We start from the raw sequence: 13,450 nt of genomic DNA on the forward strand, positions 1-13,450 counted from the left end.
TTTCCCATTTGCCGTCACCGTGTGGCGACGTCAGGCTAAAATGGCGGCTCTGCCGGAAGGGATGATAAAGCAGCGCATGCATCGGCCCAGCGAACAGAATTTAATCGCATCATAAATATAAAAAGGAAAATGTACCCTAGGCATGAAGACAGCGAGGAGTCTGTTAGATCCTGCTCTCATATACTGCCTTGAGAAAATGTCAGATACTATAAACCATATTTAAAGAGTTATTAGAGCTACAAGGATGTTTTCATTCTGAATAACATTTCATACATTGGCTGTTCAACCACAAACAGTAAAACACCATCTGTCCGTGTTTTTGAGCATCGTATTTTGCTATGAGTGCTACAGCACCACCACGTGGTCGAAATGAATAGTGTTCCATTCTCTTAAAAAAACAACGTTCTTTTTATTTGTGGATTATTAACTTTTTAGTTCGTTTTATTTTTCTCTAATTTTGTAACAAGAACCAATTGCAAAGTTGAACAAAAGCATTGTGAAAACTAAAACCTGATTACAAAATACTTTTCATTTTTATATCCAGTTAACCAATCCAACGTCAATACGATCTCAGAATTGCAGAAAAATTACAGATCTTAGCTTCCGCTTCACAATCCGATAATGTACAGATTAATATTCAATTCGATGAGCGTTTAACAAACAAGCCAAACTGGATAGTGCTTTGAAACTCTTTAACCGACGTGACCTTGAATGGGATCCACCACGACACAAACAAAAATAAGAAGAAAACAGCTTAACATATCTACTATATGGCAGGTAATGACACACACACACATTAACATAGCATTACAAAATATAAAAACCTTATACATATCAGGAACCTCGAGGGAACAAAAAACAAAGTAGTTAACAGGGTGGTTCTGCTTTTGAAAACGACCACCTTCACCGATGCTCTTAAAAATGTCCCAACGTGTATCAGAGCCGATCGGAAGCCACACCAATACATTCTGATCCAGAGGGGGAACGATGACGCGTATGAACAGCCAGGGATTTAAAAAATGGAATCTAAAAAACAAGCCAAGAGGGGACTCTACTCTGGCACTCTCTCTTTAAACACGGGCATACCAAAAGTCTGCTATAAAAGTGGGACTGCGAGAGGAGGTTCAACCGGGCGGTTAGAAAAGACGAGGGAATGGTTGCGGCGTACAGCTCTGACGGTTCTTGTGCTAAATATTTTGTACAACTCTACACATGGACAGACGTCCACCACGAGCGGATAGATACACTTTACTAGTGTGTGTGTGTGTGTGTGTGTGTGTGTGTGTGTGTGTGTGTGTGTGTGTGTGTGTGTGTGTGTGTGTGTGTGTGTGTGTGTGTGTGTGTGTGTGTGTGTGTGTGTGTGTGTGTGTATAAAGAAAAGCATGTTATTTTCTCCAATCTCAAACGCGCCCCTTCTCGGTGGTCTGGAGAATGTCCGTCAATACTGCATTTAGCCAATTAGAAGTCCCCCCCCCCCCCCCCCCCCCCCACAAAGCCCCGCCCCCGGAGCCCCCGATGTCCTGTGGTGACCAATGGCGAGGCGCCCTGGAGTGTATCTAATGGGCTGAGGGGGTGCTTTGTACTGGGATTCTGGGAGGTACATGCCGTGTCGTACGGACTCCCCGGGGAGAGGCTGAGGGGGTTGAGGGTTTGGGGGGGGGGGGGGGGGGGTTTGTTGCCAGGTAACACAGGTCCAGGATAAGGTGGTCCGGTTAGCCGTGGGTGGTGTCGTCCTCCACAAAGTCTTTGGCCTGCTCCGCCGAGATGACGTCGATGTGACTCACCTGGAGAAGACACGCGCAGTGAACACACACGCACACACACAGGGAGAAACGAGGAAGGCCAGAGACCTTCCTCAAGTGGTGCCTACCACTTGTATCTATGCACTTCCTTACTGTGACGACAGCGAAATATTGTCGTTTCTCCTCCTTCTGAAAAATGTACTAAATGACGCCAAATGTAAACGCACTGCATTTAAACAGTACTTTTCCTCTGGCAACTGAAAGCGCTTTACAATATCGCCCACCATTCACCGATTCATTCACACACACACACACTACAGCGGCGTCGGCCATGCAAGGCGACACCCAGCTGGTCGGGAGCAGTTAGGGTGAGGTGCCTTGCTCACGGACACCTCCCGGTCTACTTCCTGACCCACTGCCTCCCTCGAGGGGATGAACACAACACAACCTTCTCCACCTTCTCCTTTCTTGGTTACGTTTCACGATTTCAAATATACACATTTTTATTTACTATTCGAAAAAAATCCGTTCATTTGAACGTGTTCTTGTTATAGCGTTTAGGCTATTTTTTAACAAATGTATTGTATAGAAATAACACATTTAATGCTGTGAAATGAAACGCTGAATAAATATGACACGCGGAGGATCTTCACGCGGAGGATCTTCCGCGTGTGACCGGAGGTGGTGCCGGTGGGGTTTGATGGGGGGGATATCTCACCTTGTTCCTGAACTTGACACCATAGAACTTGTCTGCCGACTCCAGCAGCTCCGGTCTGAAGGTGGTGGTGATGAACTGGGCGTGGCCGGCCAGTGTCACGATCATGTCTGAACGCCGAACAACCACGTCATCGGTTAACGTCCGTAAACACACATCCACTCAACACAACATTAAACGATTCACTCTCTCCGTGTGGAGAATAAGGAGGCCGAGTGTGTGGGTGCTGGGTGTTTCATCACAGAGCCTGGTCCTAGTCGTGCTACTCGCATGATGTCGTCTGTGTTTGTAATTTAGTGTACACGTAGTTATGCCTGTATGTGACTACACGGTCGTGGGTGTGAGTCCAGGTCTTTGTCAGGCTACTTGCAAGTAGGGCTGGCCCGAATGCCATCTTTCAGGCTTCCAATACTAGTTGGTTTTTCCGAGCGAGTATTCGAATACTCGTTCCAGAAAAACACACCATCAAAAACAACATTAATAATCCCTATATACTCTCTGGAACCGATTTTGACAGTATCTGAATATTTTGTTGAATATTGAATAGCTTTTGAACGTTAATTAGTAGGCCTAAGTAGGTTGAAGTTCCTTCGTTTTTCCCCGTGAAAGCGAACAGCTGTTGCTCCGTTCCAAATCAGCTGTCCTCTGCCATCTCAGCCCTTACGGGAGCTCTTCAATTCATCCTGGAACGTGGATCTTTTCAGGGAATTTGTACAGTAAATCCATAACAAATACAGAATATTGATTGTCTTATGTGTCCATATTATATCCATTATATTGAACGGGTATTCGCAAGACGCTCACGCTCTGCAGCAAGCCAGACACAGTTGATTGGCGCGGCGCTGTACAGCGAACGTAAACATACAGCTAAGCTAAGGTTAGCATTTCGCTAAGCATTACTTTTCCTCCCGAGATCCCGCTAATTGTTGTGTTATAATGTTAAGGGAAACAAGATATCTATTCTTCCTCCACCTCTCTCGCTTCTCTGCTTGGTGTCGCTTATAGTTTGCCTCCCTCGCACTGGTAACGTCACGTGGCATACAGCTACGTGAAAAAACTGATTTAAGCTTCGAATACTGATTTTCCGAACGAGTATTCGAATATTCGGATAATTGGGGCCAGCCCTACTTGCACGGTGTCCCAGGTGTTCGGAATTCAGTGAACACATCAGTATGCCTGTACGTTACACGGGGACGTCACGTGTGGGTGGTTCTCCCCAGGAGCATCGAGCCCTGCTCACCTGAGACGGCCTTCCTGTGCTGGGCGTCCAGTGCCTGGTCGATCTCGTCGAACAGGTAGAAGGGGGCGGGGTCACACTTCTGGATGGCGAAGATGAGGGCCAGGGCCACCAGGGACTTCTGACCTCCGGACAGCTGCTGCATCTCCCTCATCTCCCCCTGCTTCCCTGTGAAGGACACCTGCACGCCGCCGGCACACACGGTCAGACGCGGAGAGAGGGCCGGGCGGAGGTCACCTGGTCTGTGACGCCGCCGTCCGTCACCTCGGTGCCCCACGGAGGAACATTCAGGGTGGCAGCGGCGTCGACAGACGCCACAACATCAGAAGGATGTTTGGTTTTTGGTTTTGTCTTATTATTATTTCTACTATTAATAATAGTATTGTTAGGATGTTGTTGTTGTTGTTTTTTGGTATATACTGAGTGTGTGTTGTATATGCGCATGCATGGAGACCTATGGTTGCAGATATGCATTGTATGCATGCATGTTTTTATGTCGATGGTAGGAAAGGGGTTTACGGACGTTCTGTGTGCAGTGTGTTGACTGCTGTGTACCCATCCCAAATAAAAAAAGATGATAAAAAAAATTAATAAAAGGATGGGTTGCCGTGGCAACTGAAGACGAGTTAGCCGGGCCCTACCCTGATGCCGACGCCGGTGAAGTGGTCGACGGAGGGCACGCTGCTCTGGGAGCCGGAGCCCTTCTCGCCGTCGGCCCCGCCCTCGCTCTCGTCCTGCGACTGGCTGCCCTCGGCGTCGCCCTTCTTCATCACCAGGGTGGCCTTGCCCCCCGGCACCAGCCTCTGGAACACCTCGCTGAAGTTCTTGGACACCTGGGGGGGAGGGGGAGGGGGGGAGGGAGGAGGGGGGGGGAGGAGGGAGGAGGAGGGGGGGGGAGGAGGGAGGAAGGAGGCGTCGGGGGACAGGAGGAGGGCGTGTTAACGTCGTTACAGGGAGCGAGACACTTCACCCTGACTGCTCCCGACGAGCTGGCTGTCGCCGTGCATGGCTGACGCCGCCGGCGGTGTGTGAGTGTGTTCATGATGGGGTGATTGTTAGGCAATATTCTAAAGCGCTTTGGTCGGCCACTGGTCACAAAAGAGCACTATATAAATGCAGTCCATTTGCCATCCATTTTTGTGTCCGTCGATCTTCTACCGTTTTGCCCTGCGGTCAGGGACCAGGACTATACCTAGTCCTAGCGCTTCTCTGAGGTCGGACAGCAGTACTAACACACTAAATGCGCACTACCGTTGTTCCTTCAGTGCACCTATTTTTGTGACGTGCCTCCGACGCACCTCTAACCTCGTCTTTTGATTTCGGAGAAACCGCATGGAATTCAGTGAAGCACTTCACATCGTGGATTGCGTATTTGACAGCCTCACTTTTATATTCTGTTCAGAGTAAAAAAAGCATTTTGCAAAATGACTCAACCATGAACGACGAGGAAGGCCTACAAAGGAAGCAGGCTGTCTCCCAACTGGAAGCAAAGGGAAGGGGCCCGGGTGGATAATGATGTGTTGGACGGAGGCCTTGGCGGTGGTGATCAGGGGGAGAGGGGGAGACAGTCTGCCAGTCCGGTTTGACACCATCTTTGATACTTAGACTGTGCATAGCCTACCCTGTGTCCGTCCCCTCCTACTTGTTGTATGTTGTCTGTGCTGGCACTTCACTTCCACACTTATTGCATGTCGTATTTAGTAATAGTACTAAGTTATGTAGCATCTTATCCTAGCTATCTTCGGCCTACCTGCTTGAAGGTGAGCTGGATGGCCTCGTATTTGCGCAGCTCCAGCACGTTCATGAGCTCCATGATGGACTTGTGGCCCCGGTCGAGCTCCTCCTGCCGCTTGATCAGCTTCTCCTTCTGCTCCGAGAAGTTGACGAACTGGTCCAGGGCCTTCTTGTTGACGTGGCTGTACTTCTTCAGCTCCGTGTTGCACTGCTCCAGCTTCCGGAACAGCTGCAGAGGGAGAGGGAGGATGATGGCTGGGTTTAGTAACACGTGTTGGACTGGGGGGAAAAGGCGGTCGACCGGTGACGCAGCGGCAGAAATTCATAGATTATCTATGCATGTTTTTTCCGCATGTAAAAAAATCTTTTACTAGTATCAGCAAAAAACAAAAAAATCTAATTCAGTCAGAGATAATCCTCTAGTATGGGCAAGTATTTGCATCTATTAAACTAAACTGCATTTGTCAATTGTCCAGATCCTATCTAAAAGCAGTAGAAATGTAAGGGTTTGACCGCGCTCTATGGGTTGAAAACTGCTTGCTTCAATGCAGACCCGGCAACAACAATAGCCTGCACCCCACCTAGCTCTCCCATTCGCCCCCGCAGGACCAGACAACGATGACGGCAGTGACATGGACATCACACTGTGAACGCCATCTATGCATCATAATGCCCCGTTATAAATATCAAACCCCATTTCAGAAGAGCCATTTATTGTTCTATTCATATCTGGAGATTGAGTAACCTGCTAAAACGGGCCGAGTTTGGCCTAGGACCGACACTTTTTAAAAAGGCACTCAAAATGCGAAGCACCGTTTCGCCGCGGTGAATGGCGTTGGCTGAGCCGTTACAAGTGGTGTTGATTATGTTTCCACCCCGGATCCACTTTGCAATCACCGCCAACCCCCCCCCCCCCTCCCCCCCGCCACTGCCCACGCCTGGCGGAGCCATTGTCGTGCGGAGAAAGACTCGACTGAGTTTGGAGTGTTTATTGGAAACCGCCGGGCTATTTTTAGCCCTGCTGAAGGATGGAGACGACAGGAGACGGGAGATTCAGGGCCAAACTTTCACACTTCACAGACGGAGACAGACACGAGTGTGAGTGCGCCCACACGTTCGCAGACACAAAAAGGGCCACACTTTGTCCACCCCGCCTCCGTCTACTGGCGGTACCTTGCTGAGGAGATCAGAGACAGTGCACTATATCCGACTGAGTCTGGATGGATACGGTGCGAGGCGTTATGTAAATAACAACCCCTCCTTTGGACTATGAATATTGTGTTCATTTATCGCGGCGTGAAATCAAAATCAGCCAGCCAAGACACGAATGTGATTATCCCCAGAAATGTTTCATCACCTAAAAACTAATTACGCAATTTGCCGTTTTCAGTATGCGCTTGAAAAAAAGAGAAAAGCACCTCTCTCACTCTAGTCCCCTCGATTAGAATAGGGGTCTAGAGTGAGAGTGATTCTGTGAGTGAGTGAGCACCTGTTTGAGTGTTGAGCGAGTCTGTGAGTGAGTGATTCTGTGGGTGATTGAGTCTGAGTGAGTGAGCGTCTGTTTGAGAGTGAGTGAGTGAGTGAGTGAGTGAGTGAGTGAGTGAGTGAGTGAGTGAGTGAGTGAGTGAGTGAGTGAGTGAGTGAGTGAGTGAGTGAGTGAGTGAGTGAGTGAGTGAGTGAGTGAGTGAGTGAGTGAGTGAGTGAGTGAGTGAGTGAGTGAGTACCTGTTTCAGTGTGAGGGTCTGGTATTTCTCGAAGGCCTCCTGGGGCAGTGATCCCAGCTCGCGGATCTTCTTCATGCACTCCTCCTTCTTCTTCAGCAGCATGCCCTGTCGATTGGTCATCTTCTCCAGCTCCTTGGTGTCGTGGTTGATGGCGTCGTTCTGCTCCTTCTCGACGCTCTTCCAGCGGTCCATGTTCTTCAGGTGGTCCTTGATCTCCACCTCATTCTTGTCCACCAAAACATCCAGATCTGAGTTGGAGTCGGATGGGATTGGGTTAGCAAGAGGCCGGTATATATGAAGAAAGGTCTGCATCATGGAAGTGGAGGAACGTTTTACTTGACATTGCAAATAAAGCGTTGAAAAGCTGAAACTAACATGATTATTAACTATGAGACAATCTTGTTAATAGAGCATCAGGAGGATGAATGCAGACATTGAGACATGAACTTTCAGTGCTTCTGATAATCAACACTAAGTCTGGCTAGTCACAAATTTTTGAGTTTGATTTTGCTAGTCATTTCTGCCATTTAATTAAAAGCCAATCTGTACCAATATCAGTTTGATTCCTTTGGCTTTATTCCTGGGTGTGAGGCAAAAAAAAAAAAGCAGGATGAAAAGAAAAACGCCCGTCTATTTCGGTTTCAAAAGAAGGTGCGTGTGCGTGTGTGATCCAAGTGCGCTGCTCTCGGCGTAGATGCTGACGCAGATGATAGATCTGGGGCTGTATTCACAAAGGATCTTAGGGCTAAAAGTAGGTCCTAACTGGCGAATTTAGGAGTAACTCCTAAAAATAATGGGCGTGTCACTCTTACATTTCGGACTCCTAACTTTTTTCACTAAGAGCAATTCACAAAGTATTTTAGGACTAAAAGTAGCACCTAAGTCTAGGAGAGCTTAAAAGTCCTCAAGAGGACTCCTAACTCAGTAGGACCTATTCACAAAGAATCTTAAAATGCCTGCGAGACGAAATGTTAGGGTATTCAACTTATTGTGGAGTTAATGCGCGATGCAATAACATCCCCGACTAACAGGAATAATCCGATTAGTCCCGAAATAAAATGTTATAAAAATTATAAGTTATAAAAAATATATATAACTTATAAAAAATAAAAATAATTGCGCCATCAAAAGACGAGGACGTGTTCGTCAATAGTGGGAAAGAAAGTGCATTCCATCAACACGCAGGTTGTTTTTGATGCAAATTTTAACATAGCCTACTGGATGTTGTTGCAAAGTGGCCTGGATCTTCAGCTACCCATGATTCGCGCATTTTTATGGTGAGCGGTCTGAGGCAGCTTTTTGAGATGTAGGAGTTGGGTGTCACTTGCTGGGTGACAGTGACTATCCATGCAAGACGTGGCTCTAGACACCCTACCTTAATCCACAACCGGGAGCACAGTTAAAGTGTAACATGTAAGTGATTACGCAGATTACGCTTAGTCCTAAGCGTAAAACACATCGTATTGGCTCTTTGCGAGCACACAAACATACAAGAAATGTTGTGGAGAGGAATTGGGCAGATGAAACGTCGGTTTCATGTCCTCCACGGCGAAATACGCCTCACCCCAGAGAGGGCAAGCACAGTAATCACTGTATGTGCCATTCTACACAACCTTTGCAAGCGGAGGAACATTCCACAGCCAGACGATGATGATGATGATGATGATGGCGATCAACATTACAAGGAATTTGGCCGTGTGGAACCGAGTGGACAGGCATTTAGGGATCACTTTGAAAACACATTTTAGGTAAACACCTTGGCACAAATCAGTCAACACTTGGGTAGTTCGTAACATTTATTTTCTTTTAGATTTTATTGTTTGCTTTCTCTCTCTCTTGAACGTGCAGGCTACAACGTCATTATCGTGGTCTGCACAAAATTGTCATCATGCGTGTATTCTGCTAACTGCACTATAACTACTTAATAGGAATTCATTTCTAGCCTAGGCTATTTCCTTGTTTTTCGGTGATTCAGTGGGCTTGTCTGAACAACCAATCACCGAACTGACAGCTTCTAAACTCGTGCACGAGAATTGACGTAATCCATAGCAACGGCGCGTCACTCTTAGTTCACTCTTTGTGATTTATCCTTAGTAAGAGTAGGTCTCAGCGGCTTTGTGAATAACTTTTAAGAAAAAACTCCTACGTAAAATGTTTTAGCGCGAGTTAGGAGCACTCCTAGCGGTAAGATAAAATGCTTTGTGAATACGGCCCCTGGTCTCAGAACGCTTAACCCAGATGTGCGTCGATCCTGAGCTATCCTTGAACCTGAGCTATTCCGTCGCTTCCTGTCCCTGCGCTCTTCTGAGTCACTGTGGACGAACAAAAGCCTCTCCCGCATGACTGCACGGTGGGTGTGTGAGTGGCGTGCGTGCCCCCCCCCCTACCTTCGGACCGGGCCAGGGTGTCTTTGACGCGTTTGTTGATGCCGTCAAGCTCAGAGGTGGTGGCCGTGAGGACCGTCCCTCCCTCGGTTTCACGCAGCTCGTTCAGCTCCTGTGGCGAGACACAAGAGGCGACATTAAGAGAGGCAGAAGGTACAGGCTTAAGAGGACAGCAGTGTGCAGTCCCACGGTGCAGGCGTCAGAGTCACACATAGCTAGAGAAGGATCCGTCCAAGCTTTGGAAGAATCTTTATTGGAGTTCGATTTGAGGCGTCACATTTTTTTTTTTATGGATATTTTTACAAAAGAATGAACAGTCTTGAATTAAAAAATGTCTAATTATTCCAATTATATCTGAATGATATTTACTTATACCAGGGTGTGGGTTACAAGTGTGATATTTGAAGGACACACGAAGATGTGTATCCCCTCCATACCTGCTCCACTTGGTCCAGACGTTTCCTCAAGTTCTCGTTGAGGTAGGTCTCCACCCGGGTCATGATTCCCTCCAGCTTAATCCTCTCATTGAGCAGCTGCCTGTTGTCCTGTAGTCACAAACACACAGCACTTTGTTTCAACGGGCTGGGGAAACCAGTAGTTCAATGTGGCTCACTAAAGCGTTCGTTCTGCCCTTGTTGAACACACACGCATACACACACGCATAGGGCCGTGTGTAAGCAGTGTAGAAGGCCCTGTGTTTACCAATACTGCAGCACGAGGCATCAGAAGCACTGTGTCAAAGGAGGACAGTTACATAAGGTTTGCTTGTTGAGGACTTGCGGAGGAGCAAGCGAACAGAGGAGAAGCGAGAGAGAGAGAGAGAGAGAGGGGGTCGGAGGAGAGCTGTACGGTGGAGATCCCACGCACAGACCAGGCCACCAGCCATGGCTCTATCTTTAGTCTGCCCTTTACTCCTCTGTGTACATGAGGAGATGGTCTTGTAGGCATTTTAGAGCGCCGCAAATAAATACACATAAAGAAGCCCAGAGGGTTTGGAGCGATAGAGTGGGCAGGAGGGTCTGTTGGAAGACGTAAACAGCATATCATAGGGAGAGGGGCCGTCGTGTAGGAAAAGAGCATTTGACAGTGTAGGAGGAGAGCAGCTGCCCTGCAGTACCCCGATGACACCTACAGGGGGAAGCAGACGCCATCGCAAAGCTGATGCACAGCGCTAGAACTACGGCCCTGCTTGTTTTGCATCGGTTGCTCCAAATTAGGGCTGCTCGATGATGGAAAAAATCATAATCACGATTATTTTTGGTCAATATTGAAATCACGATTATTATTTTTCAGTTTGAGAACATGATGCATTTTATTCAGCATGTCTCTCCCAAAAACACTTAGTAACTGAGAACTTTGAAATTTCGCCTTAAAAGAATACACAAAATGGTCAAAAAGAAAATGTTCAAACCTAAAATAATATAAAAATACCGTTAAACTTCATTTTTTTGGTTTGATCAACACCCGGCCGGCTTCAAGTTGGGACATGCCTTTAACTCCTGTCTCAGAAAGCTCTGGCCAAACGCCAAGTGGAAAAACTAGGCCGGTGACTCCATTTCAAAGTAAATTTGTCATAGAATAATATAAAAGGCTTTGGAGGATTCATTCTTCCTAAGTAAGCCGGATACTGTAATTCCGCTGATAAATGTGCAAGGTGACATAAACGTCGGCTGAAGAAACAAAGGAAACTTGCTTTCAGTATTGGCTCAAACTCAAAAATTGAACTGAGAGGGTGACGTGAACGCTTTCTGCTACTCAGAATGCGGTAATTAACGACCCACAAAAGGGGACTCTGCGTTCAATTGGGACTCTGCTTATTAATATAATTTGTACGGCACATGACGTTTGGTGGTAGCACTGTGCAGATGGATGTGTGGAGTAAATATGTGCAGGGACAAGACAGACAAGAACGGGCTGGAGTCAGTCACGGCTATCTTCTCCCCCCATGCCTACCTGCTGAAGCTGTCGGATCTCGTCGTTCAGGTCGTCCACACGCCGCTGGTCCTCCAGGGTGAGCTGGGAGAGCAGGTCTGTCCCCAGCTCGGCCTTCAGGGACTCCCGGGTGGACTCCATGGCGTGCAGGCTGGCCTCCAGACTCTGGAGACTGCGTTGCTGCCAGGGGACATCGCCAGGGGGGAGAGGGTTAGAGAGCAGCTTACAGGGTGGGATTTCAACCATGGATGACTTTTGAGGCGCATAATACATGTTTAACAAATATTAAGAGAAGTAACTTTAATCATAGTTTAACAGTATTTGTTTTGTGAAAATGTGATGATATAGATTTAAAACACTTATTTTGATATTTTTTATTCGTACCCAAGGGGGATTTTCGGTGGCACGTAGAATAGAACATTTAACAATCAACACAAACATCAGCATTTTGAGTGTTGTGACCGAAAGCCATGCAATAGTGCGAAAACTTTCATACAAAATTTTGCAAAAACCTTAATTTAATAATTAGCTACGCATTTAGTACGGTCAACACACCACTGAGTATTGATCTTCTGATCGCTACGCTCCCCACCGTGACCGCCAGCGAAGCAACGTGTCGCATTACCTTGGGCATGTAGGTCTTCTCGGACTGTTGCCTCTTCTCCTTGAGCATTTTCATCTCTGACAGGATGCTGTCCCGGGACGCCTTGAACTTTCTCTGCTGGGTCTCGATCTGCTGCATCTGGTTCATCAGCTGGTCGATCTCGTTGTTGATACGTGCAGGGGGACGTTAAGGAAGCTAGATGGCTGAGGGATGAGCTGGAGGATCTACTTGCTCACGGCCCACTGGGTTGATGAAGTGCCTTGTATGCCAATAGCAGTGCTGATGCTGCTCATGAAACCCCTTGTTCACTATGAGCTTAATACCTGGTAGTGCGTGTTGAACTTGAAAACAACTGCAGTATGAATCATTGCACACCATTAGCCCTGTTGAGTTTCGGTTGCCATTGATCACTTGGTGCAAACTCTGCCTGAACTCAACTTGATATAAAATCCATTACTAACATTGTCGCCATTACTAACCTTTCCAGAAGATGCAACAATAACTTTACCCACCTATCCATTTTCACAATTATCATCCATGCATAGTCTCTGACTTTTTACTAATCTCTTTAAGACATGTCATGCTAATTTTGAATTAAAGCAGTTATGGGCAAGATTTTAAAGTTTTGAAGGGAGAGTGAGCAGAAAAGAGCAAGATGTGGAAAGTAAACAACCCAAAAAATGTCCCCTCCCTATCTGCTCCCCCCCTCACTAAATTTGTCAATCATTGAGAAGGGTAGCCTTGAAACTCACCTGTGATTAACAGGCCAGGTGGATTCCTCGAACCAATCAGAGAGAAGTTGCTCTGATTGGTCAGTAATGAGGTGGGTCAGAGAGCTGTTCTGAAATCTAAATTTGCTCATACAGTGTAAGGCACATGTTACTGGAATTCAGAGCCAATTTCAGACACTAATGGCTGACGGATGGCTTTGCCATTTCTCGCTAATTACATTCAGAGAATAGCTCTTAATCTTGACTACAGCACCTTTACATGCCGTCTATGGGAGCCTGGTATTTCCATTTAACTGAGACATCACCAGTGGCAAGGGAACCTGAAGTGGCAGCATGTCAGCGTATTATGGCAGTGAACTACGAGGGGAATTCTCGGCAGCCAGGCAATTGGGATTAATGATGATTAATGGTTGTTTACAGGAAGAATCAATAGTAAATCAGCGCGGGGATAATGCGATTTGACTCCCTCTGTCAACGTTATGACATTAAGACATTAGGGAGAGCTGCACGCACAGATTAAGCGGATCTCACATGCAGGCTTATTGATTCCTTGGGACAAATGAGAAGCTGGAGTGGACTGCTCCGGCGAGCTTTTGAGATTTAGCAGGTCTCAAGATACACTATTCAATCAATTAATCAGTGGTTGT

General features: G+C 47.0%; 1 protein-coding gene across 1 annotated transcript in view; it reads right to left on the reverse strand.

Moving 5' to 3' along the window:
- Positions 1-1,661: 1,661 nt before the first annotated feature.
- smc3 (structural maintenance of chromosomes 3) overlaps positions 1,662-13,450 on the reverse strand; it is a 31,738-nt gene continuing 19,949 nt past the window's right edge. The window contains exons 20-29 of the mRNA XM_056586790.1: positions 12,094-12,245; positions 11,490-11,648; positions 9,974-10,081; positions 9,540-9,648; positions 7,153-7,400; positions 5,445-5,657; positions 4,336-4,527; positions 3,698-3,875; positions 2,461-2,567; positions 1,662-1,784 (exon numbers count right to left, since the gene is read on the reverse strand). Of these exons, the coding sequence (XP_056442765.1) occupies positions 1,713-1,784; positions 2,461-2,567; positions 3,698-3,875; positions 4,336-4,527; positions 5,445-5,657; positions 7,153-7,400; positions 9,540-9,648; positions 9,974-10,081; positions 11,490-11,648; positions 12,094-12,245 (1,538 nt within the window). The 3' untranslated portion in view covers positions 1,662-1,712. The remainder of the gene's footprint in view (positions 1,785-2,460; positions 2,568-3,697; positions 3,876-4,335; positions 4,528-5,444; positions 5,658-7,152; positions 7,401-9,539; positions 9,649-9,973; positions 10,082-11,489; positions 11,649-12,093; positions 12,246-13,450) is intronic.

This window comes from Gadus chalcogrammus, chromosome 3 (assembly GCF_026213295.1).
Source record: "Gadus chalcogrammus isolate NIFS_2021 chromosome 3, NIFS_Gcha_1.0, whole genome shotgun sequence".
NCBI classification, from domain to species: domain Eukaryota; kingdom Metazoa; phylum Chordata; class Actinopteri; order Gadiformes; family Gadidae; genus Gadus; species Gadus chalcogrammus.